Source organism: Syngnathus floridae, chromosome 11 (genome assembly GCF_059516105.1).
Source record: "Syngnathus floridae isolate MCC-2025c chromosome 11, RoL_Sflo_1.0, whole genome shotgun sequence".
Lineage (NCBI taxonomy): Eukaryota > Metazoa > Chordata > Actinopteri > Syngnathiformes > Syngnathidae > Syngnathus > Syngnathus floridae.
The window spans coordinates 4,160,341-4,187,894 of NC_142423.1; the positions used below are offsets into that span (position 1 = coordinate 4,160,341).

Genomic DNA, 27,554 nt, shown 5'->3' on the forward strand with positions numbered 1-27,554 from the left:
TTTTGGTTGGGCTCTTTCTCTTGCGGAAATAATAGGACGCCCGTCTGTTCGTTTGTAAACAAATTCTTTAATATTTATATTGAGTTTTCCATCCACTATATTTTTGAGTCCATTTACATCCTGAGATACTTTTTACGGTGTGCATATCCAGCAATAACTAATATGTTTGTTTCTAATCATGCTTTATCTTCTATTTCAGAGCGAGCCTATTTGTCTGCGTGTCTTTGTATACATTTTCCAACTACTCATTGCCTGCTGTCCCTTTCTTGTCATTGTGAGCTGATAGCAGAGCGACTTGACAATAACGGAGAGATGCTACTTGCCCCCCCCCCCCCCCCCCCCCTTCGCTACCTCCCTCCCTCGCCACTGCTTTGTGATTTTCATTTGCTGCTGAGATGACTTTGGCTCACAGCCATCCCACCCAGACAATCTTCCATCCTCTCTCTGCTCCATTACTGTTCACGTCTTGTTGAACTGTTCAGCAAAGATCACAAAGACACTTAGACTTGCAAGGCGCTACACAATGGTCATCCCTTTTTTCCACATCAGGATTATTAAAGAGATTAGCGTGAGTCTTTCTGAGCAATGTATACTATTTTCCACTTTGTTTGATTTCATTTGCTTGGGAGATGTGTTGTTTCTTTGAAAGGTTGAGTAGTTTCCCTTTCCATTTATCTACTTGTGTAATCAAGTCTCCATAGCTATAATCAGTAGCAATAGAATCAACACATACTATTGGCAAAGGCTTGCAATTAGGCCGATTTACTATGTCGAGCAGCCACTTTTCAATCAATTGTCAGATTGCATGGTTGCAGCGCCAGCGAGATGGATAAATAGCTGCTTGTGGATACATGTTGCATTATTGACATTGTAGTCTGAGTTATGAGCTACAGTTTTCAGCTAGAAGGAACATTTGTCTAATATCTAAAGGGCATTGTTGTGCTTATATATGCACTCTTGATTTGGAACAAGGAAATATTCAAATGATCTCCCAAAAATCGCACCATGATTTACTTTGCATAATTTGTTGCATTGTCTGTTCCTCTTTTTAGATCTTGGTGAACTCTGTGAGTCCAAACCGTCCATCAGTACTCTATGAAAAGGTGACTTTAAGTGAAGGAGGAAGTCCCATGCTGAGAGACATGCTCTTCAGCCCAGACCAGCAGTACCTCTACACACTGACTGACAGACAGGTGAGTTTGTCCTTCATGTCTGTTTAAAAAAAATAAATAAAAGCAAAACAGAAAAAGACAAAAAACAAACAAATAATAACAATCCGAGAAGAAATACACCAAATAGAAAAAATGTCTGTACGTCATTCTAAGGTTAAGCCATATCCAGTTTTTTTGCATGCTTATATTATTATATAATAATAATAAACATATAATATTATTTTTATGGAAATTAACGCCTGCCTACATTTAGACGTAACACTTTCTTTCCTTCAGACCATTATCAACAGATAACCCCCAGCCCCATTAAACATACACTTCAAGCAATTTTAATGCTACCCATACGATCACCTCCCTGCTATATGGACCACACGAGCCAGCATGACCTCTAATAATGAACATGTACGCACACACAGACATACAGAGTGTGAGCGGTCACATGTGCTGTGTGTGTCTACATACCTATGGTCATTACCAGCCCCACCGCTGATGTCGACTCTGATGGTAGGACTCAGAGAGCAATAAGACGGGGGATTGGAGGGGAGGGGGGGGGTGCAGGCGGAGGCGAGCGTGTCACAGCTCTGTCGCTCCCCAGGCCCAGCTGCGCCCCTCATTTGTCTGTCTCATTAGCGCGCAGTGAGTGAAGGAAGCAGAGCCGGTGCTTGCATGATGCAAAGATGGCCTTTTTTAATAGATCTAAAGCGGCTGTCTGATTAAAACGGCCGAGATATATGTGTGATGTTTGCTTTTATGGAAGGTGTTGGAGACTTGGCAAATCTCCTCTGTAGCGAGCCAAGCAGAGGCTATTAAATTGAATCATATTTCTCAGTTAAAGACCCGTGGGCAAGGGCTTTACAAGAATTGACATGGTCATTTGCGGTGAATAAACTTTTTAGAACTTAGAACAAACTGCACTTAGTTGTTGTACTTTCATGTACACACATGCTTGTCTTGCTTTTTGTTAAATCGCCATTAATGGATAGCAGGCTTGAGTTAAGCAGAGCAGGAGAGCGAGCGGGTTGCCAGGCCTGCTTTTTGAAGCCCCTCCCATCACTAATGACCTCCCATCACTAATGACCAGAGGGGAGCAATTCCTCCCTCTTGCCCTCCACCCTCTCCTCATTTTATCCGCTGCCGCCCCACCCTACTTGTACAAATCTGTCTCGACTGACACACACTCACACACGTTTCTAACTAAGCCCAAATTGAGTCCTCCCCTCTCAGCTCCCTTATACTGATCCCATTGCCGTGTTTTTAATGATCTCTCGCTATTACCCCCTTTTGCACCTCTGCTCAACACACAAATACGGCAATGCAATTGGCAGCGCTGGATTTTATTCGCGACACACTGCAGGTTACTTTGCATGAGTCCGGCGGTCATGCTCTTCTTTTCCTATCTGCTCATGACATGGACGCGCGTACGCACCTAGTAGCTCTCTGCTGATCCTCAGTGGAGCGCGTGCGTGTCTGCGTGTAGCTGGTTGCCTGCAGGGGCTCCTCAGACAAGCCAAGAACATTAAGGTGTCACTGGACATATCCACTCGCGCGTAGCCCAAGACAAGTCCTCCCTTTTCTCCATCCCTCCACACACACACACACAGACACACAAAGACACACACTGGCCGGTGAATCAGAGTTAGGGGCGAGGCTCTGTGATTTATGACTTGCTCAATTCCAGCTATATTCATCACTGTCATTATTATTGATAGAAGATATGACATCAGGAGAGGGCAGTCTGCTAAAAGTGTGTGTGTGTTGTGTGTGTCTGTGTGTGTGTATGTGTGCGTGCGTGCATGTGTGTGTGCGCTTAGTCGAACAGGGTGCTAATACAATACAAAGTAGTAAATGTCTTTCCATTAAAGTATTTTATATTGTTATTTTTGGGCTGGAATTGATGTAATAGCCCTTTTGAAATATGTTGCAAACCAAATCAGCAGCACCTACCAAAGCTTGTAAGCAGACTTACACGACATGAATTATGGAGAGATTTAGGACCCTTTTTCACTGAGCTGCGAACAGATGCGAGTGTTTCCCAAGATAGCAAACGTTGAGCTCTCGTCGGGGTTCATTCAAGGTTGCCCACAACTGTATCCCTTTTTTTTAGTTTGCGTCTTGGAGGGAAACCAATGCGTTGTATTGTCTGATAGATTCCCCACAACAAGGCGTAATTATTTAATGTCTCCCACATATGGTTTCATCACGCATCAGTCCGGGGTGCTCGTGTTTGTGTGTCTGCCGATCTGTTTACATTCCCGTATTACTGGTCCGCCGCCAATCTCGTTAGTACACACATTACCACTGGCTGACATCAACACACATAACAAGGCAGCTGGTTGTATCAATCAAGACTGTCATTTAGTCAACTCAATACAGCTAATCAGTCAGGTCTAAGTGGCTCCAAGATTAATTTGCCCTATTTATCAACATACATTTCCGATAGTGAACAATCGGACAAAAAGTAGTGTAAAATAACACATTTTTGGCTGCCTCTTGATTTATCCATCTTTTAAGTGTTTCACATCTTAAATTCTTGGATTTATTCAGGATAGGATAGTTTTTTTACAAATAATAATCGGAATATTTATTTTAATGACTTCCCACCACCTCCTTTCAACTCCCTGGTTTATCCATGCAAGGCTTGAAAGAGCACAAACATCATACATTAGTCGCCCAGGAGTAGCTATGCACAGCGAAAGACTTTGAACAAGTCGGTGGTCTTTGTCATGTAAATGTTAATGGACGTGGCGTGCTGAAGCGAAGGCAGCTGTGAGAAGGAGAGAGCGGCAAAAGCGAGTGCTGCGTTTTACTCGATTCTAAAAGTTCAAACCATTATTGCTCTTTTTCTTGCACAATGTCGAGCAGACACGCAGCGCAGTTTATTCAGTGGTGTTAATCATAGTGATTAATGAATGAATTTGAACATTTTGTGTCTAAATGCACTTTTGATGATAGCTCCTGAAAATATACAAAAGCTGAATAGCAAGCAGTTAACTAGCTAGTATGCCCACACCCAAGAAAATACATTATTTAATACTACTACTAAGAATAATACTGTAAATAAAAATAATAGAGTTAAGTCATCATAATTGATTTCAAAACTATGTTCTTCCTTTTGGCACAATATTTTCCAATAATGTCCTTTTCAGTCAGTACCAGTATTTTCCGGACTATAAGGCGCACCGGACTATAAGGCGCACTGTCGGCTTTTGAGAAAATTTTAGGTTTTTAGGTGCGCCTTATAGTCCGGAAAATACGGTACATTATATTCGGATCTTAATAACACAATGGAATCCTAAGTATCCAAAAGGTTTGTTCAGCTGAGTAGAAGTTTGCACCATTTTGGTTAATACGATGATTTTATTGAATAAGTTGCAAATACTTATTAACAGTCTCACATTTCAGAAGATTGACCAAGGCGTTGATCAAAAGAGAGAGATTGTTTCTTGCAGCCTCGCCCCCCGTTACACTTTCCCGTTCTATCTCTTGTGGGATTTTGCGGCATCGGAAAAAGTGTGTGCAGACGCGTCTTGATGCTATCAGGTCTAACGCAAGTCTAGCTGTCACTAGATAGCTCTGTCTTTCTCTCATCTCTTGCTGTTTTACTCCACTGTTGTCTCCCAAAAGGACGGCGCAATTGTCCAGACTGATAGGGTTGGAAAAGAAGGTGAGATAGATAGGGAGGTTAATGGTTTCTCTTCCTCTCCATCTGGCCCTACTCCTCAATTGAACATACAATTGGCGATCTTGTAGCTGGATGGCGATGAGTGGGAAAATGTGGTTCTGACTGACTGCTATGGAATGATGCCTGCCAAAAAGTTGATATGGCCTTTATTGTGTCACATCACACATTTGAGCCGAGAGTCTGTTCAAAACTTGGCCAATTGTCCTGAATTGAATTCTTTCGATGAAATATAAAACTCCCAAGCGAGACGCTTTTCAGGTCAGGTTTTACACAACGGCAGCGTTATAGAGTCGAAATAAAAAGCAACCGGGTCTCAAATTGGAAAAGTACTTTATAACAGAAAGAAAAAATGGCGGACCAAGGTGCTATTGAGTGATTGTGTTGCTTAAGAGTTTGATAACACTTCTCCAGTTAAGTGAATGTCTTTTTCTCTGTGCACTGTCAGTTTTTATTTTTAAAATAGTATCTCCTCAATAGCTATAGGAAACAGTAAGAACATTGTCGCCATTTACTTCTTGGCATGTGACCATAATAGAGGAAAATAATCATATTTGAGGTGGTACTTGAGGGAACCAAGAAAATAGATTGCTTCAGCAAAGTGGTGTGTAATTCAGGAACATCACTGAGACACTTGGTGGAGGTGGTGTACAGGTTGCCAGCCAATCACAGGGCACTCAAAGACAAACGGACAAAAAAAAACGTTCACATTCACACTTAAGGAGAATTTTGAGTCTTCATTTAGGCGTGTCTGAAGACCCATGCAAACTCTGGACAGCAGGTCGTAAATGTAGCAGCGAAGCTAACACAATATTCCACAATTTAAACAAACAATATATATGATAAGAAGGTTATATATAAGTAGCGCCACCTTGGAAAAGTTCTTAATCTTTTTCATCATCAATCGATAAACTGAATCGCCAGGCAAGCAAAGGATCTCTGAAAATCTATTCACTGGAAACCGATTTTCAAAAATTCCGATTTCAAATTCTGATTCCTAGACTACATTAAATCCATTTATGTGTAAAGGTACCCAAAGTGAAGCAGACGACTATAGCTGCAAGATTCAGATCTTCCCAACTTCCACAGCTCATCCAAACACCTTTGAGGAATGACTGTATTGTCTTCCCCCGTCTCTTCTGCTGGCGACCTGTGTACATGGCGCTGGGTCGCTTGGCAGTGCTAATGGAAATGCCAGCTGTGTGGCTTCTCACTCCTCACAAAGTCCATTTACTAAAGTGACAGAGTCATTTACCAGGCAGCCGCTCTCTCCCATCCGCAGTTAATTAGAAGACCTCCAGGCTTGTCTACCTTCGCCACTCACATCTACCCCGTCCGTCTCTCGCTTTTTCACCCTCTGACTTTTTCACACCTTTGTTTTGGTGGCTTTTTCTTCTTCAGTCCCTGTCTTGGCCCGTTGTTTTGCTCTCTCTAGTTTATTCTTCCATCCCCACCACATGCACCAACTGGCTTCACAAAGGACTATAGAGTCGACTGACCTATAGTGAGAGATTGAACTTTCCTGGAGTTAATTGGAACATCCATATAGCAACAGCCGCGATGAAGACTGATGAGATTTAATTATTTTTCAACATTTTTTTTCCTACTCATAAAACCACACTTCTGTTGTCGTTAGGCTCAGCTATTACAGAATCCCATAAATAAATGCCCCAAGTGGCCACAAGGGATATGAAGATTACCGTGATGTAATTTGTAATCAAATGTACAATATATTGACATATACAGAACAATCAATGATTAAGAAAGCAACGTGTCTTCTTAATAATGGTGTGAGACAAAAAAATAGACTAACCAATACTCTCGGCTGTCGTTTTTAATGTATAAGAAAAACAGCCTCAACAAGGCAGGGCCTTTTATGTGTTTGGATTTAATAAGCAATGAAAAGCCGCGTTAAAAGCTTTACACGTCCTTTGGGTTTGGGGGTGACCGTCACAAAGCCTGTTAGCTGCACTCTTAAAAGCAGGTGATAGCGCACTGTAAAAACAGATTGAAGAGGAAAGGTGGAAAGTTCACAGGCAAAAGAAGACGTCAAGACACTTCAGTCAGCCGGGCTCGAGCGGTCGGAGAAGGCAGAGAAAGGAGGGACTTGAGTTACTGTGCGGAGGCCATTGTAAATAAGAGGTGATGGCAAGAGAGAGGAGCATCCAGTCTTGCTTTATGAGGTCATTTAAAGGAGTAATGTGCTACGCAGCCTGAAATTGGCTTTCATTAAAAGAGCCATCGGGAGAGACTGGAAGAAGGGAAACTGAGAATGTATGTCAGTATGTGTGGAGGCAACTCATATATTATCATCAACATGGAGTATGTGTTGATTATTGGGATACAAGTAGACTTCAGTGAGGCATTTTCCAATCCCATCAGACTAGTTCACCATAACGACTTTCTATTGCATCAATATTTTCTTTTTCGTTGTACCACATTTGCCTCATCACTTGGGATGGACAATCGGCCGTGTCTATCATCACACAGCCCAATGACAAGGTGATGTAAGATCACCACGGCCTTGTAGTGTAAACGGGATTTACGGCCCCATTGTCTTTAATCATCATCATCGTGATGTATGAAGAAGAAGAGCTGTGATGAATCCTTCTTGTGTTCCTGCTCTTTGTTAAATCACAATCCAATCTAAGAAATTGTGTCTTTTTTGCCACCACATGCTTCTGCCCATTATCTGCTTATTCGTTCACACTGTTGTTCTTGTAGACATTGTTCAGCCTTTCAAATGGAATCTGGCTTCACACTCATGGCGACAATGACGCATAGTAAGCGTCTGCCACCGTAACCCGTCTCCTCATAGATTCCCCCTCTTGCGTGTTTGTCTTCCATGACGCTTTCATTCATCCAACCAACCGGCCGCTCCCCCCTCTTGTCTTCTCTGCTCTACACCTTCACTCACTCGTATCATTTTCTCTGGACCTAATTGTGTTTCTTTTTATTTTGCCTCCCTCTGCGCCATATTGTTCCTTTAAAAACATTGTAGGCAGACTTTGGGGTGCACAAATGAGTTCCATTATGTCACATCTGTCCTACATATCTGTTGTAGTTGGAGCCCACGTGGGAATCTTGGCCTCAAGTTTAATATTTCATTGCTCTGTTCCTTTGTGCTCCTGGATTCTCTCCTGCAGTCTGTGTTCCTCTTTTCATTCCGCAATATCATACACCCCGGTTGCACTTCATAAGAAGAGGCCACGCCCCCCATTTGCCCCCACATTCCATTGAAAGCTGGTTCTCATAACATCCCTGTGTGACCACACTAGTTAGCCGGGGGATGTTTGTTAGATGTTGTTTCTCCCTAATAATCAAGTTAAGTGCACTGCTTGATTTAAAGTAGACTGCAATAGCAACTCGATACAAGCACACACATGTTCACACACCATGACACAGGGATCGAGTTACTCAACAACTCGGGGACCCCGTTAGCGAGGAAAAGTTAATCACAGTTCCGCTCAAACCATCTTCTAATACACTTTTTGGGACACATTCCAATATTTTTTTTTTTAAAACAATTTTATGATCGTTCTAAAACCTCGAAACATTCATGTGCACACAAGGACATGTCCACTTTGTTGCACATATGCTTGTGATTTTCCTGTCGAACATCAAGTGAGAAATATCTTGAAATAGTCCTGCTTCCTGATCCGCAGGGATCATGTTGTGAATCATCTTGTAACACCTTTAAGTGGAGTGAAGGACACTTTTTTGTGTCTCTGGCTCCTCAGCAAGCCCACACTTCTGGCATGCATCTGAATGAGTGACACACACAAACACACATTGTCACATAGGACCTTGTTACCCCGACTTTGTTCAAACACTTGAGTCTGTCTCGCGACGTGTACACACTTTGGCTTCCCTGTCTCCCAATGTTTTTTTTTTAGGTCACCATACAATCTGTGACCACTTGTCATGTCTCCCAGCATGCATTGCAGGGGGCTCACCTGCGTACGCTGTCAATTCCTCCTCATGAGCCAAGTTAATGGAGAAATAATGTCTGGGCTAACCTTCTCTTTCTATATTTGTGCCGCTTGGTTTCTCTGCAGGTGGTGAGAGTTCCAGTGGAGAGTTGTGAACAGTACACGACATGCGGGGAGTGTTTAGGCTCCAGAGACCCTCACTGTGGATGGTGTGTCCTCCATAATGTGTAAGTACCCACACTGATTATTGAGGTTTGCTAAAAGTCAAAATACTTGTGCTATATTTATCTTGACTACTTTATTAGACAGTTAATCCTGTTTCAATGTAGGATTAATTTCCCCGGCCAAAGTTTTGAGTTAATGTGCATGTTTTTTGTTGAATATATGGCTGGTTCCCTGGAAGTGTGGTCCAGAAGTGTGCCATGAGAGTCAAAGACAAAAAAAGGAAACTGATAATTTATCTCGACTAAACAAATATACATTCTGTATGCATTCAGATTTTAAATTTTGGTTAGAAAGTTCCCTTTACATCCTGACACAATCTCCTGCTTAATTTCTACCTTTACGCCCAAATAATTCATCTAAAATTTGGTCAATAACTCAATTGAGTTACAGTACTTACTTGAATATTGTTTTCCCTATTAACAGTAAATAATTTTAATGGGGTTTGATGCAGGGTTTAAATTGTTCTAAATGCCAAACAAAATAGCAATGATGGCTTTGGCAAGCTTACCTATCTCCATTTTTTTCCAACTAAGTGAGTGCTAGTGAGTGTCAAGAGCAATTATACATTATTGTAAGGTGACAGGAAGTTAGACTACATCCAGAAGACCGTGAGCATTTTGGCCTAATGCTGTTTCCGGCCATGTTAATTAAAACTAGACAACTTATCAGCAAGCTGTCTTTGCTTCAGGCACACACAATCACACGTGTGCCGCCGCCCCTCCATCATTAAAATAACAACACGGTGACGGGCTTGAACCAGTGATAACCTGCCATTGGGCCACATCTCGACTGTGTGTCATGAACGCAGCTCACTCATTTTCTAGCTGACTGTGTTGCCAAATCTGGCAAAGGCCCTGCGGATAAAAACGGGCAAATCTTAATAGGCAAATTATTTATAAGCCTCGTTTCAGGCCTCTGGTGCCTTTAGCCACATCTTATTAATAGCCATGGTAGTTTCAATCAACAGTAGAATTGAGCTGGGCACACACATGCAGGGATTTTGAGGAAATACGCACACACGAGCTGCAGCAAAAAAGAAAAGAAAAATCTCCTAATAGTCTTTGTGTGTGAGTTTACGAGTAGTCGGAGGGGCTTCTGGCGATTGAACAAACGCCTCGACCAGACTAACTAAATGAGAGGACGGGGGCCGCTCACGGAGGGAAGCAGTTAGCATTTTTTCCCGCCTCCCCATTATTGTCAGTCCTTCTCAGAGTGCCACATCAGCTCTTTTCACTCACCTCTGGGACCAGTTGTTGTTAACGCTGAGGTGAAGTGATAGCTAATGCATTATGAATAGCTAATAGTAAAACTGCTGCACGGCGATGCTTTTTTCTTTTCTCCTCGTCATCAGCTGCCTGGTAATAAGCAAGGGGGAAATTGCTGACCCTTTTTGCTATGCGCTGGGTTTGAATTGTATCATTTTTACAGCTCAGTGAAACTTTAATGGATGCATATATATCTCCTGACAAGTTGAAATTGGGCGGGACTGTAAAGTGAACAGATGAGGAGCTGTGTGGGTGTACACAGCTTAGTGTTTCTTGCACAAATGTCAAGGCCACCAGGGTAATGATGTTTAGGCCTGCCGTAATGGCCGTGGCGAGCTATTAGCCAATTTGTCTTCTATTATTGCTCTCATTTACCGCGTGAAGGTGATTGTTCTGCTTCTTTATCATGTTTAAAATGATTGTCATAACATCAAAACACTTATCTTTGCCCCTATCTCCTTCTCGTCACTCTTTTTTTTCCTCATCGCTCCACCTTTCCTCTGCCCCTGCTCTAAAGATGCTCACGAAAGGACCGTTGTGAAAGGGCGGGAGAACCGCAGAGGTTCGCATCAGACCAGAGACAGTGTGTGGAACTCACCGTTCAGCCCAGAAATATTTCCGTCACTATGTCGGAAGTGCAGGTACGTGTTTTTATATTTTAACTCTCTTTGAGAAGTTCTATACAAATGAAATGCGGTACCCATTGTGATTCTGATATTGAAAATGGATCCCAACCGGTTCTTGGTGCACAATAACACACACATTAACCTTGCTATAATTATAATAGCTGCCATTGTAACAGATGCACACACAAATTACCGGGCCCATCACACACCCACACGTTGTCCAGCTTCACACACCCCCACCCCCACCCCCCAGTGCCCATTAACCCCCATGTCATATCTTATAACAATCCATGTACACCGTGTCCTTCCATTGATCTTGCACTGATTGCCTGGCTCTCCCTCTCTCAAAAGCTGGTCCTTCAGGCTCGTAACGTGCCTGATCTATCGGCGGGGGTCAACTGCTCCTTCGAGGACTACGTGGAGACCGAGGGACTGATCCAAGGCGGACACATTTACTGCCTGTCTCCCTCAGCCCGTGACGTCATCCCCATCACACGGAACAAAGGTCGGATATGTTTAGCGGGGTGATGAAATCACTAATCAGAGGTTCTTCCATTTTGCTTTTGCTGAGTCTCTTTTAAAGTTTTGTTGCATATGCTCCCCTCGGCATTGTGCCCAGAATTTATTTGCTGCTATTAATTCATCAGCATGGGCTGATGTCTCCTCCTGAGGGGTCTGTTTTTCTACTGTGCAATCTGAGAAGGATGCAGCTGTGCAGCTACCAGAAAATATTTTTAGCAGTATTAGATGATTTGCTGAGTGTGACTCTATCCAGAATACCTTGTCATTACCAATAATTCTTGGCCGTTCCATTTCAAAGCCTCCTAACTCAAGTTTGCATTTTTCCCCTGAAAATAGCCACGTTTTTGAATTCCCATTATCATGCATTATGCACCGTTGTCAGTTTCACTTATTTATTTTTTCTTTCCTTCTAAAGGACACTGCTTGCGCCTCTAACTTATTTTCAAAGCCAGGAATCGGTGATTATGGCTGTATTTAGACGTATCCGCTTCCTCTTGTTTTAGCAGAGATAGTGCATGTCAGCTTCTATTTTTGCCACACAAATGATGAATGTATTCCAAGCACCAAAATACGTTACTACTGTTATTTATTTATTTATTCATTATTTTCTATATTGTTCATTCAGGTGACAAGCGTGTGGTGAAGCTTTATCTGAAATCCAAGGAAACAGGCAAGAAGTTCGCCAGCGTCGATTTTGTCTTCTACAACTGCAGTGTCCACCATTCGTAAGTTCCCACATTTTATTAATCGTGCGGGCATTTAATATGGATTTGCTCATCGCTTTCATTTAGTTCTTCCCTTCTCGCTTTACATGTTCCGTCCCTCTGTCCTCTTTTCCCATGGGATGACTCACACAATAAACACCCAGCTTCCTTTTAAGTCCACACGGGTTATCGCATTACCTTTAGAGTGAAAAATCGAACATGATGTATATATGTAACGATTGTGATATGAGATGGTAATTCTAGTCTCATTATCATAACCCATGACACACTAATAAATCTTGTATTATTAATTCATCGCTGGACGACCTGTTATACAAACCTTGTTTCTCGCTAATTCTTCTCTTTTTAAAAAGAGATGCTCCATCTGGTTCTTATTTATACATAAAAGACAAAATACTGCACCGGAGAGCAGTGAATTAGTCAAAATTAGTCTCCTCTGCAGTAGGATGCCCTCCGTTTTTTGGGGGGGTTTTTTGCACAGTCACAGCTCTCTAACTTAGTGTTCAGTCCAGTGTCTGATGCCGGGATCAAATAATCCTTCAGCTCTGAATCAAATCACCCCGATTACCCGCCCTTGAGTCTCAGACTCTCCCTCTGTCCACCCATGGCTGATCCAGTGGAGGCTAAAACGTCTGGTGGGGTATTAGCTCCAGGGCAGCAGATGGCCAGTAGGCCCCCGGGATACCGCAGGGCTCCATTCTGACTTCCCTCTGGATGTTAGCTGAGCCTCCTTCGAGGATTGCCCACAAACACACTCGTACATTCACATGCACAGCCACACTTCTCCCCGCTCAGTCACTTACTGCTCATTTAAGCGCCGAATGTCTCGGACACCTTATCTGTCACTTCGACCTTTGACCTGGTTGCACACAACTTCTGTTGCAGTATGTGAATCCCTCGCCGAAACCGCAGCGATTAGCCCAGCTGGTTAAGGGCGCCGCGGTTTACAATGTCTAATCACGCTTAATTCATCCCCCATAAGGATGCAGTGATATTTGCTTTTAACTCTGCGTGCCTTTTCATTCCCAAGGTAGTACAAAAACCTTTATGCTCTGAGAAAGTATACTTAATTAAAATGAAAGGTGTCACTTGGATGTATTGCAATACAAAGTCCCATTAAGGTTTATGACGTTCCTTCTCGTATGGAAGCAGCCTCAAACAAGAAGCGATGTAAGAGAGTCTCCCATTTGAGGCTATTACCCCAATGAGCTGATTAAATCTACTCCCAGGGCCGATCTAATATGGCCTTTGAGGTATGTAATGGACATGTTTAATTAAGTTACAGATATGCCACGTTGCATCTTTGCCACTGACTTTTATGGTGAGCGAAGCTGCAGAGATAAGAATCCCATTTCAAGGTGGCACTCTGTCCCGTATAGGCGTAGTGGCCCTTGGGCATCAAGGTAAAAGGTATTAATGATTTCAAGTCCCTGCATTAAAATGCCAAGTTTATATGTGCGCCATACTTTCACTTGCCATTCCTCACACAGCCAATTGCTCCTTTAAGTGGTGTGGAGGAAGACACTCTCAAAACACTGACGCACATTTGCAAGCACATGCTCTTCATTAATATTCCTTTATACAGTTGTGCCGAACCTTGGCATTATCCTATTGTATTTTTTAATAATTTATACTTCCACTGTTGCACAACCTCCCATCTCCAAAATGTATACACCCCTCCTGCTTGTTTATACAACTGATTGTTTCAGCCCTTGCCTTTTCAAAAGTGCCATACATTTGCATAGTGCATAATGTAATTAGAATTCCCACTGTTTCAGTTAAAGGGTTGCTGAGATTGAAATAGAAAATCACCCACGGCCACGATTGCGCTGTAATTAAATATTTCCATAAGCATTTTCTCATTTCTCCTCCCTCTGTTTATTAAGATTGGGAGGATGGAATTGGGGTTATAATGATCTACAGTACCTGTCGTGGTAAAGCTCTGCATATTTTGTGAGTTTATTACAATGACCAAATTTCCTTGATTGACCATGGGAAAAATGATCAAGCATGTATCTGTCATTTTAGGCGACAGGAACTATTTAACAGTTCCAATCGTACTGATCAGAACTGACGTCTTTTGGAGTGGAACTGGCTGATCATTTTGCACCTTTCTGAGACAGCACCCTGCACAAAATTCGATATTTGTTCCATTCAGCATGTCAACTATGTATTTACTCACGAACTCGCTGGGTAAAGGGATCAGATGTAAATCAACCTGTAAATTATTAAACTCCCCTTCCAAATGGTAGTCGATAAATAAGTCATTTTGGTGAGAGTAGTGCTGTCAAACAGACCTCATTAGGTCAGGTGATTGTGTTGAACACTCCAAACTGACTGCGGGTTGAGGAATGATTAGGTATTTGTGTTGTATTTTTATTCCAGGTCTGCAATAATAGTACTGGCGCTCTCGAGGCAGTGCTGGTGGATTAGCATCTGAATAGGCATTAGCATTATGAGCATGGGGCCTGTCTGCTGTTTCTCAAATCCTCTGAGTAATAATAGCTGATGGCCATTCAAGGGGTAGAAATAAGGCAACACTTGGGGGTCTGAAAGAATGAGCCCACTGCTGATACATGGAAAAATATCAAACATTCCACGATGTGCCTTGGTAAGGCTCAGGGCGAAGTTGCACCTAGGCTAAAAGAGAATCTGAGATCCCAAGGAAGGGAGACCCCTGGTCACTTGAAGGGAGCAAAGACTGAGCAGCAGGGGGTTGTCAAACAGAGCTTAGTGGCCCTGGGTGGCGCCCGTAATGACTCGGCTCCTATTTCAAAGAACACAACCATAAAAGTTGGCATCGGCAACCTGCTGACATTTTGCTCGTTATTGCTATCACTGGGACACGAGCGAGGCTGATTTGACTTAAATAAAAGATGAAAGTCAAATATTATCCGGACATTGTGACAGATGTGTGTTGTTGCTGACGCTGTTGCTCGTTTTTTTGATACTTGTTAAATTGGCAAGCTGCTGAATTTCAATGAAACCTACTCTAATGGTGGGCCTTAAAAAAAACAAAAAAATAAGAAATATTTTCCTCATGAACTGGCATTGTGGAAACAATTGAAACTGAGATTAGATGATTGCTTTAAAAGCAAAATCTCAAATTGGTTGTCATTTTGAATGTTTTGAGTTCCAATTTTGAAGCCATTGGTGAATTGTGACCCCAAAATGGGGTATAGACTGTACCATGGGTTCACCCACCTATTGACATCCATTTTTCTTGACAAAACTGGCTTAAGAAGCCGGGTTTAGTCTGGTGGCTTTATGCTAAGCTAAACTAGTGTGCCCTACTCATTCCCCCTCCATTTATTAGTAACAATGATAAATTCCTATTTGCTCTTGTGCGGTATTAAGAGGCCTGTTATTTCCTTAGCCGCTCATCCCTCATTGTAAATGGACAGCTTCTCTCAGCACAATGCTAAATTGGTCAATTAAAGCAGCAGTGGGATTGAATTAAGCCCCGGCCTCTGATCTTGCTCAAAAGGAGGGGCCCTCACTGGAAACGATCGCTTAAAGTGCGTACCTAACAAACGAGCCGCTCTAATTGATTCAAATGAATCCATGTCAGGGTTTGATGGATTTGTATATAGGCTGGAGATGAAACTCAAATTTTTCATGCGGATAAGTGGAACGGTGGCTAGCGTTTCACCAAGGGTTAAAAAATGTTTGAGTGCTTGTCGGAAGCGTACTCAAAGCAGCTCGGACGTACGTACTGTACAAAGTGTGCTTGAATACAAATCGGCATGCATATTAAGCATCTCTTTTCTTTTATTGTCAGAAATCCAGGTTTGTAACAATTGCCTCATTTTATTACATTTAGAATAAACCATATGCTCATTTAGTTTTGTGAACGCAAAATAAGTCATACAGAGACAATGTGCACTGAAGACGAAATATGTGAGAGAGCTTTGTTATTAAATGAAACTTTTATTCATAGAGTCATATTGGTTACATTAAACTTTGATGTTTGCATGTAAATGAGTTTCTGTAAAGTGTAATATGTCTCAAGGGCCGAAAATGGCCAATAACCCGAAGCTGTGTTGATGAACTGTGCACTTGAAGCTGTCACACACCACCGTTAGTTCCCCCCTCACATGTGAACACACTTAGAGCAGCCAAATAACTTGCAGGCCAATATTTCCTCCCTTTGCCCCCCTCCATCCCCTGTGAGACCCCCACACGGAGCCCCGCAGGCTACATACCCCCTCCATGTTTTCCCTCTCCCACGATAGGATGGCGTCTCGGCGTCTATCAGGCAAATCCACCTGCTTTTGATCTCTGCTCCGTTTCCATCTCTTCTTTCTCCCATCATGTTCTTTCAGCCCATCTATCTCCACCTCACCTCTGCCGGAGCAGGTGAATTAAAAACGGTGGAGGCATTATAGCCTCGCGGATGAAAGAGGGCTTTAGACAAAGAACATGGGGAGGCAGAGCCTATAAAAAAAAAAAAAAAAAAAACAGTCTGTGGCAAATGAAAGGGATTGGAGGCATGAAATGATGAAAACACAAAAAGAAAAACTCCTGAAATGGATGCACAGCAGAGTGGACATGTTGCAACGAGAATCGCTGAGCTCTTAGTGATAAATAAGGGTTGCGGTGGGAGAAAAATGAGGTGGGCGAAAGGTGTGCGGAGCAGGTCAGACAAAGTGCACATTTGACAGCGTGTGAGAAAAAGATTTATTTTACCCCAAAAATCGGAGAAAAATATACTCACCTTTATGTTCCATAAATACTCAAATATAAATGAGCAATCAAATTCCAGGATTTTTACTCACACACAAAATTAGGTTAAAAATGTCAAACGTTATAAATTGCTGTAAAACGCTGTAAAATGTCCAAACCGGGTGTAAAACCTTAACTGTGTAAAACTGCTTTGACTTTCATCTTTTACTGTGTATTATTATTTTTGCCTCAGCAACATTCATCACGTCTGTATTTTGTATTTTCTAGCTGCCTCTCGTGTGTCAACGGATCATTCCCATGCTACTGGTGCAAGTACCGACACATGTGTACCCAGAACGCCAACGACTGCTCCTTTCAAGAGGGTCGAGTTAACATTTCGGAGGTAAGTTTAGCCCCAAATTGTACGGCCTACTTCCTCTGCAAATATTTGTGTCTTTGTCTCCTACCCTTGAACGTGTTATGAATTTATCCTACCCCATATGCATACCAAGGATGTATCATGTTTCCATGTCGCTACCTTCTCCATAAATACTGTCCATGGGGAGCACTTTACCCGCATGCTAATTTAATCTCTAGGAATAAAACCACAAATTGTTTTCTAATGCGCGCACGCACTTTAATTTTTGCTTCAGCTTTCCTTTCATCACACCGCTGTGTGTATCTGCATCTGTAACACAACAGTAATAATTCCGCTGCAGCCCATAAAGCCATAAGCAGGCCGAGAATGAATAAATGTCTGTAGAAATATTGCTTTGCTTTTACATAAGCAAATGTTGCATTAGCATAAAAGCTAATATCAATCGTGCCGAATAGCTGCTTGAGCAGGCTGCGTGTAAAACATAACAACCGTTAACAACTGCTCAAATGTATGCACCAATTTTAGTATTGTACACAGTGCTGTTTGATCCTTTTCCTTTTTTTTTCCACCTCATGAATGTATTCAATGTAGGCATATCTTCTTATTTTTAAATCAACTTCTGAATGGAAATGCATCTCGCTCCTGACCGACGGACAGTCGTGCCTTCATCTTATCAGATTTAGGCCACGCGTAGGCTATGCATTCTGTTTGGACTCTCCCTGTTATCTCAACATAGATGAAAGATGTTATATCAGCCTTTATTAATTGGCCAACCTTTATCCAATTACTTCCCCCTTTATCTCCCCTCTGAACCAACCCAAGGGAGAATCTCAAACACTAACATCCAGAAGCAAAGCCTCGGACTTTACCCGAAACAACACGCAGGCCGAGCCTTCATGCCTCACAGAACCGACGTTTGCGGATTAGTGCACCCATCTGCAAGGCATGAGGAAAGCGTTGCTGAGCTGAGAGAGGCCGGCGGCCCGACGGATGGGTAAACAGGAAAGGCCTGCAGTGATCATGGGAGAAGTACGAGTAAACATACAAACTAATTGAAATTGGCACAGAGACTGACTTTGACAAAATCAAGACACAAAAGGGAGATTGCGAAATTGAGGACGAATAAAAGAGGCGAGCTGGAAAAGAGGTGATATGACCCAAACATCTGCTATCGTCTCACTGGCCCAAGAAACCGGCGGTCACATTCTCCACATGGAAATCCATCATGTGCGCTGTCTATCTCCCGCCCATGCATGCACACACACGACAACGGTGCTTTGTGTCTTTCACATGCTGAATTGTAAACACTTTGACAGTGACGGCCACGCACACACACACGCAATCATCCATCATCCTTTTCTGGGCTGCCATATCCATTAGTTGCACTCTCTGTGGCCCGACCGGTACACTTCTTTGCTGTAGGCTAGACTTAGCCCGCCCTTCTCCGAGGCCCATCTTTCTCTCGCGTCTCTCCTTCCTCCCTCACCTCTCCTTTACCTTGCTTCGCATGACCTGACATTATCCCTTCTTTCCCCACAAATCTCACGACAAGTTGTCTAAAACACACACTTTTCATTTGCTTCATATACTTCACCCAGACTGTTTTCTGTGACAAAAAAAAATGCTCACAGACATTCCTTCCTTGCTTAACACCATAATTCAGTTTCCACTGCTCTAATGAAATGTAATCATTGCGTCTCACGATGGTTACATTGGCAATGATAAATGAATATCCAACATTTTCATTTATAAACTGTAGCACAATTTGTTTCTTACTCTAGTCTTTTCCTCATCGCTTTCACAGTGTGTGTTGCCATGGCAACATAATTCAAATGTCCTCCCCTCTTCCTGCACATCGCATGTGTTAGCCATGAACTTTATGAAATGGCGTATAATATCTTTTAATAACTAACAGGGAATAGAACCTGAAAAAGAGAAGCGTAATTAAACAAGCCTACTAGTAGTAGGCAGTAAAAAGGAGGTAGATATTGATGGAGGGGGCGGGGCTTCATTTCTTCCCTTCAAGTTGCTCTTTTGTCATTTCCACGCTTCTCTCTTATTTCTCCTTCACCTTTTGTCATCCCTGAAATGAAATGCTACAGTCTTGATGAGTACCAGACATAATATTAGCTATTTGGGTTTAGCTAATTTAAGACATGTCCTCAATGTGCGTTTGGCTCCAAAACACAGTCCGGTCTTGCACGAGCAAACAAGGCGAGGCTTAATTGTATCCTGCTAGGGGAAACTCTGGGGATACTGTGCATTCACAGTCAGTCGTCCACTGCAGAGATTATTTGGGGCACTCAACACAGGTCAGCATTGTGTTCGGTGTTAGTCATACTAGAGATCTCAACTGATGCAGGACAGATTTTTTTTTCTTGGTCTTAATGTTGTAGAAAGTCAGTATATAATAGAAGAAGAAAATGACAAATTTATGGCATTATTGTTTAGCTTGAAAAAACTTTCATTTCATTTATTTTAAACCAAATGGATCTAAAACCTTGTTCTTACTTTCTTTTATCTTGACATTTAGTTACGGCCTTTTTGTTCTTTCGAGCCAAGACAATTTTGTGGCTCTCCAGAACGTCACCTGCCTTTCATCACTAAGAATCGGGGTTAAGGACGGTTTACTTTGATACACTAAAAGACACGCACATCACCGCACACCACATGCGAGAAGCGAAATCATTTCTAAAATGATCCTGGTAGACACATGCTTACGCTTGCAAAGTGCTCCTATCTGTTGCCAATTACACCCATGTAATGCTTACGTATGACACATTGCTCTTTGACACTACATGAACCGAGGCTCCGTCTAGTCTGCGCTCTGAACAAAACATGAGCACATTTTCTCAGCCTCTGTCTTTCTATCATTCACACCCTTTAAATAAGCACGTGCACTTATAGCTCACAGCCTACCCACACATTCTTCCCCAACCATAGAAATACTTTTTAACTCTCTCAGACACACACACACAAAAACACACTATAGCTGAGTTGACAGGGCTATTTGCGACAGAGGTGTGAAGGCCCCAGACCGTGACATTCTGGCACACTCAGTTTACTCTGCCTGGTAGTCACGTACTGAACAGGGCAGACACACACACACACACACACACACACACATTGTAAGCCAAGGCCACTTGAGGGGCTTGACTCTGTTTGCACGCATATGTGCACACATGCACACGTGTGACTGTTCCTTATCAGGGTACAGCACAACCAGCAGCTCAGGGCTGCGCGGTCCATCTGGGTTTGGGAGAAGGTGGTCAGGGTTGGGGGGGGATGTTTGTTGAATGATACCCGGCCATTATATCCTCTGCCTGCTTTTTCCTTATTCTTTCCGTTCATTCTCCCCGCGATCATATCATGTTTTAGGTGTCGTCATTCAATCCCTTGACCACCATTCCAAGGATTTTTCACTCCTTTGTTTTATCATTTCACGCAGCTTCCTATGTCAAAGCGTCAGATGTCTTTCTTTGGGCACTTCTCTTAAGAGTTTATTCCCACCTAAATGTGAGTCACTCTCATGTGCGTGCCTCTGTGAAATATTAAAAACATAGTTGCCATATTTCATGAAATATAAACAAAGAAAGGGACAAAGAAATCAATCACCACCCAAGGAAGAAGTGAGTTATAATATCACGCCATGCAGCATGGGTATTTTAAGACAGACATACCAGCCATAATTGAAACCAGATGGATATAAACACAATGAAATGGGGTGAGAGGGAGGGGGGGATGAAGACAATAGCAAGAAGCCACGTCAAGGAACTATAACAAGCAGGAGATTACAGTCAGAGTGACGCAATGCATTTTGCAAGTGCTGCATGTGCTTACAGAGAGAGAGAGCGGGAAGGGAGAAGACATGTGGAAGTGGAAGCTTGAAGTAAGCGCGTACTCTCCTCGCCAGATGGATATTCACTGGACCGTATCTAGCCAGTATTTAACCCTTGCTTTGGTAGCGGTGCACCATCTTTAGCTGTCAAGCCACTTAGACTGTTATAGCATACTTCAGACACCTCTGAAAAGTTAGAATGACACACGCATACATGTTATTGGAATTTGTTAATAGAGGATTATATGGGAGGGGATTAAGTGTATTTGTATTTTAGCTCTGTAATGTGTCACACATTGTGTTGTGTGTGATTTGGATCTTCTCCTCCCTCTGATCATCTCGTGCATTTGAGCACGTGTTGTGTGTGTTACACGTACATGATGTGTCATGCATGCAGGTGTGTGTCTCCTCCCCACTGTCTCTTTTTAGGCTATTTATAGTCCCACAGCTTATCCATTGCGTTTTCCTTTGCAGCTCTTAAAATATTTCCACTACAGATTATTTAAAATGCATGTATTATTCCAAAGATGACACTGGGCAATTCTCTTTCCACCCTGTCGTGTAGACAACAGGGCTAGAAGGCTCGAGAAATGATGCACTTGTTGGAATGGCTGCTAGCATAATGATTTTTAATTTTTAACTATCATGGACTCTCCCAACTTGTAATGAAGATGAAAAGAAAGAAAAAAAGGAGAAATGAAAGGATTAGCTAGTGTTTTGAATAGCGACTGAAATCAGTGTGATCTTACAGAAGAAAAAAATTGAGGGCGTTATATAAGCACGCATATCCCGGCAAAGGAATTAGGAACATCATAGGTTCGGAACACGCATAAGTGTGTTTTAATACGAGTGTGTGTCTGTGTCAGTCACCGGTCCCCGCGGTTTAATTATTCAGACTGTATTAAATCTTCATCTCTGCAGCCTGCCTAATGTGAACATAGATGAATTTTGCATTTTCTCGATCCAACCCAGAGAGTGAGAGGACGAGATAACTGCACAGTCACTGAGCGAGGGGGATGATGTTAGAGGAAGACGGGCAAATAATACCGCAATGTGAGCCGCAGGAAAAACAAACTCAAAAGGAGGCAAGAATATGATAATAGGTAGCAGCGACTGCCTGCTGAGATGGAGAAGTATTGCAAAAGAGGGGGAAGGAGACACTCTGCTCAGTAATGAATGCGTCATTCAGCCTTACAAGACTATTTGACCTGTCTGTGTCATCTTGTCATCGTGCTGAGTTCTGAAAGCCATCAACAAAGTCATCGGCAGTTGCTCGAGTCTGCTGCCACTGAGATTACGGGGAATTTGTTTTCCAGTTAATCAATTGTTTTAATAGAATCGTATCCATGTAAAAATAATAATAATAATTTGGGGAGGGGATAAAACAATTTAAATTAGATTATTGACATTTTTGCCAACAATATTAGCACTAGTGCAATGTTGCTGCCTTGTTTTTACAATCTAAGTTGGGGAACAATACAAAAGGACGTCACTTCAATCTGAATCAGTTTGTTGCCTTGGAATTTTCAGTTCACCTATTTTTTTTCTTACAGTGTAGAAACAAGAGAAATGCAAAAAGGGTTCTGGGCTGTAAAGTGAAAACCTGAAAGATGTTTTTAGTTAACTCATTCACTGCCATTGACGACTATTGACATCAAACGTTTATTTTAACTGGTCTGGCACTCAATGAGTTAAATATACATACTGCAAGTGACACATGGAGCAGAATTAAAAACTTAAAAGCATATTTAGTCATTATTTGTGTGTTCAATTGGCTCATTTAAATCACCTAAAACCATAACGGCAGTCTATAACGATCGTACCAAACACAAGCTTGGCTAATTATTGTGACTCGTCCCTTAGAGATAAAATACGGCGCCGAGAAGAGTCATTGCTTGGAAACGTCACAGCGTACCTCTTGAATCAAAGTTTGTCTTTGAAAAGCATGCGACGTGATTACTGCTGACATATTTGGGTTAGCATGATAATGGGGTGCCCCCACCCACACCACAAAAATCCATAAGGAGGAAACAAAGAATCTCACTGAGGGTGGAAAAAAAAGCACATTTCTGCATGGCCTACATGTATGTTGAAGAGGATCAACTGTGTATTTTTTCCCAGTATGTCAAGAATAGAGGATTATAGCAGAGAAGATGAAATCAACATGTATGACATTAAAGCATGGACACACATTCGGATGCATGTTTAGGAGGAAGACACATCACAAGCTTGTGTTCGGTGTGACTTTGATAATACCCCCCCCCCTCGCTAAATAGCATTCATAACACACGTTCTTATTTCTCTGTGATTCCTCCGCACGCTGTTTTCCCTTTCACTCCTGATCTTTGGCGCTCCTTCTCTCCGCTCGGTTCTGCTCGGAAGCGAAGGGCGTAGGCGGACAATCTCAGTCCCTTTCAAGGTTCAAAGTCTCCTTTCTTCCTCGGCTTCGCTCGCTCCTGCGCTGTTCTACATGTCGCAGCCTTGTTAAGTTGTTCCACGCTCTCCCGCTCTTTTTTTTATTTCCTCAGCCCTTCCCCACATTAAGTGTCGAGCCGGTCGCAGAACATCTTTCTGCTTCCTGCCTGCTAATGAGACGACCTCCGCATTCACACCTTTTTGCACGCGCACACACTTCAACACTACAGCTCGTTTTTTTGATAAGACACGTTTCATGTAATTTGTCATGATTGTTGTATGTTTTGCACATACCCGTGTGCGGAGGAGCATTACTTTGTAGGACCGCCCTAAATCATTTTATAACATCAAGTCATTCCTTTTCGAGATAATCATTTGGAAATGTAAAAGTTGAAGCTATTGTAATCTGAGCAAAATGGCGGGTGTCGTTTATATTGTCCTCTGAGGTGTTTACCGAAGTCTTTACAAGGTTTCGACGTTGAATCCCCACCGGGGTTCCTTACAGCTTGCCCGCATGCATTAATGTAGGAGCTTTTGTTAAAAGCATGCACCAAACACCACGGTTAATGATATCTTGTTAATAATATATAATGGATCGTAACCAGCTGTGGCTGACATGTTTAGTCACCAGGGTGCAGGCGGCTCTTTCATTTTTTTGTTTGCTTTTTTACGGGGGTCACTTTGACATTTGAAAGGGGATCATCCAACATGTTATGTTTTTCTGGACGCCCCGGTTATGGTTTTTGTACCCACATGCCCCTCGGTCCAATCCTCTGTGACCATCCGTGCCATCTCATCCCTCCCCGCGGGCTCTCCCCATATCGCTTTACTTCATTATTTAGTGTGTTATTTTTTTCTCCTCCCTGATCTACAGTCCCCACATCACAAAGGCAGCTAATTAATTATGGATGGACTTTGGGAGGGAAGGGGGGGGGGGGGGGGTTGAGGAAGATTAAAAAAAAAAAAAAAACGACCAGACAACCAGCCTCATTACATATGCGCAGTGTTTTTGGTGCTTTATTAATTTATATCTTGTCAGGCTATGCCAAAGCCTTCAGAACTCTTTTGGCTTAATACATTTATTTATGTATATACTATGCCGTCCTGGCTTTGGTCTTTATTCTGAAACCCTGCACTCTTCACCCTCGTTTCATTATATCTCATCTCATTTCACTTTTTTTTGTGGGGGGAGAGAGGGCCGGGTATATCTCACCACTCGCATATCAGCAAGCAGGCACACACGTACGCACTCGCATGTCAGCCAACTGTCTCATTATCTGCACTTGGCGCATGTTAAAAGGTGTTTAGCTCACCTGCGAGTGTAGATTATCTCATTTGCCCACTGAACACTTGTTCTATTGAATTTTCCACATTTAATTTTTTAGTTTGCAGTGGTAAAAGTGTAGGGCGATAGTTTTAGAACGATTTGACCTAGAACGACAGCTGCTTCTGTTTTTAGAATGCTGGTGGCAATGTTCGATCTAAAATGGCACAGATTAGCAAAAAATTGAGGTCAAACTGTTGTGAGTGACAGACGGAGACAAGGTGATGGTTTTTGCCCGATCCAATACATTTTCAATCAACTCACAAGGACTGGTTGGACACGTTTAATGGTGACAAGTAAATGACATACTTTACAGAAGCTTGTGAGATGCAGTCAAGTTGGAACAGAAAAGGGCCTTCCCCAAAATTTTCCATAATATTGGAGGCATATTGCCCACAATGTTTTGGCAAGTTGAAGAAGCATTCGTGGAGAATGAAAGGGTTTGATTATGAGATATCTCGTTATTTTTAACTTCAATACAATAAATGTCAGTGCTACCCTTGGGTAAAAAAAGCACACTAGGGTAATCCAGACCATCTGCTTACTTGGCTTAGAAGAATCAAAGTTTAAACATATCAAAGTTGAGTCGTCGCTGAATTCGATATAAGTCACCCTAGTTTCCTTTTCTGTGTTTATACCCTGGCGCCACAGCCCTCAAAGTTACTCTGTATGGTCCCGTTACAAAAATAAACTCACCTAAGCTTTGTACAAATAATCATCTGACAAGACTTGAATTGTCACATTCGCTTGGTTTTACCCAGCTTCTAAATCTTTAAACATTGTTAATTTATTTTTTTGGACCAAACACTTTTTTTTCTGCAATGAGATCAATGGCAAAATTATTGATTCAAAAATTTAATTATTCGGAAACGATGCCATGACATAACCCCTAAGGCATCTAGATTGCTCCGATTCCACACATGCACAGCTCGCTGTGGAGCCTCAACGATGGAATGCCAATTGAATTTGGAAGTTTCACAAAAATAAGAATCCTACCGGGATTGCAGAAAATTTTTCAAAGTGACTTCATGCATGACATCAGCACACCTCACCAGTTGTTATTAGTATTTGAGCATTGACGGTTGTTAAACATTCATCAAAATATTTACTGTAGTTTCATAATATGGTGATTTTTGCAATCAGAGAACTGTTTCAATTATTTTCTGACACTCATTTGACTTCACCCCAATCCAACATTTTTTTTTATAAATCGTTTTGAGTAATGTCGGTGTCTCCCTCTACAGGACTGCCCCCAGATTCTGCCATCAACACAGATCTACATCCCAGTGGGGGTGACCAAGCCTATCACCTTAGCTGCCAAAAACCTTCCCCAGCCGCAATCGGGACAGAGGAACTACGAGTGTGTTTTCCACATCCAGGGGGAGACGCACAGTGTCCCCGCACTGCGCTTCAACAGCTCATCAATTCAGTGCCAAAAGACAGCGGTGAGTGAGATGATCCAAAAAACAAACACATAGAATGCTGTTTAGTGATGCTGGTCTCCAAAGAATTCAAGCGACTGACTTGAACAGTTTGTGTTTGTTTTTGTTTATCAGTAACAACATTTAGATTTGATGGATGACTTAGCCAAGACAGACTTTGTTGTTATTTCAATTTTGAAGAATTTAAAAGTCTGGCAAGAGAAAAATGATGTGCTCTGCGCCCCAGTCACCGATAAAGACATCCAATTCTTTTTGAAAACATCGCATTGTGACACAGAACTCCATCCGCTGCTAAGAATAACAACTTATTCTTTGTATCGTCACTAAATAGTCTTGATTTTATCCGCTGACTGTCGATTGTGAGCTAAATCATGATAACACTGAGCACAATGACTAAATTAGGATTGCGATAATTGCCACCTACATCTACTGGCGACTTTGGACACTCATTGTTTTGGCTTGGACATGAAACATTCCTCAGTCATGGACAGACCTTTAAGAATCAACAGTGGGACACCTTCCCAGAACATTTTAGTGGGTGTTCTCATATTTGTGCCTTTACAATGGCAAATTGCAGGTTATTTTACATGTAGAATAAATAAGGAAAGGAGCTTGATTGAAAGAAAGAAATTAAGTTCAACATCCCAACACTGGTGCTTTTAATGTACAAATACCGTATTTTTCGGACTATAAGGCACACCTAAAAACCAAAAATGTTCTCAAAAGCCGACAGTGCGCCTTATATATGGACCAAATTCCTAAATTTAAAATGGCCCGAGGCATTGCGTCATGCAATCAATCATAAGTGGCCCGCTGAAGACTATGAGTCATGAATCAAAAAGACTATGGATCATTATTTTGTGATTATAAAGTAATTTGTTGCGTCTGAAGTTGAATTAAAAAGGATAAAATGGAGAATGATTTCATTTGGATTAAAAATCTGACACGATGCATTAATGGTGCGCCTTATAGAAATGCTCATCTTTGCACAGGTCGACAAAATTGTATATTTGTGTTTCAAATCCAAGTAACGTCTGTGTGTCGGTGTGTATGAGGCCTCAAACTAGCATGACAGATAAGAGGTAGCTAGCGTTGCGCTCCACTGAGGCTGAAAATGTGAAAAACGAGTGTTCCTATGAAGCTAGTTTGGAGCGGATTGATCTTGTTTACACTTCGACGCTATACTTCACCTTTCTTTCCGCGCTCTGCCTCGAGAGCCCATCTTTCTTTGGACTTCCTCTTCTGTCAAATGTTCTCCTTCCTGCCTGACTTCCTTTGTGCATCATGTACAAGATGAGAAGTGAGTTTGCCGTGTACAGGTTGTAGGTGAGCTGTCGGGAATAGT

At 42.2% G+C, this 27,554-nt stretch overlaps 1 protein-coding gene across 3 annotated transcripts in view; it reads left to right on the forward strand.

Annotated features, from left to right (window-relative positions):
* Window positions 1-27,554, forward strand: part of plxna1b (plexin A1b) — a 125,394-nt gene that overhangs the window by 64,110 nt on the left and 33,730 nt on the right. For all 3 annotated transcript variants that reach the window (XM_088389191.1, XM_088389190.1, XM_088389192.1), the window contains 7 exons: window positions 1,053-1,193; window positions 8,910-9,010; window positions 10,791-10,914; window positions 11,251-11,404; window positions 12,047-12,146; window positions 17,100-17,214; window positions 26,012-26,212. In XM_088389191.1, the coding sequence (XP_088245317.1) occupies window positions 1,053-1,193; window positions 8,910-9,010; window positions 10,791-10,914; window positions 11,251-11,404; window positions 12,047-12,146; window positions 17,100-17,214; window positions 26,012-26,212 (936 nt within the window). The remainder of the gene's footprint in view (window positions 1-1,052; window positions 1,194-8,909; window positions 9,011-10,790; window positions 10,915-11,250; window positions 11,405-12,046; window positions 12,147-17,099; window positions 17,215-26,011; window positions 26,213-27,554) is intronic.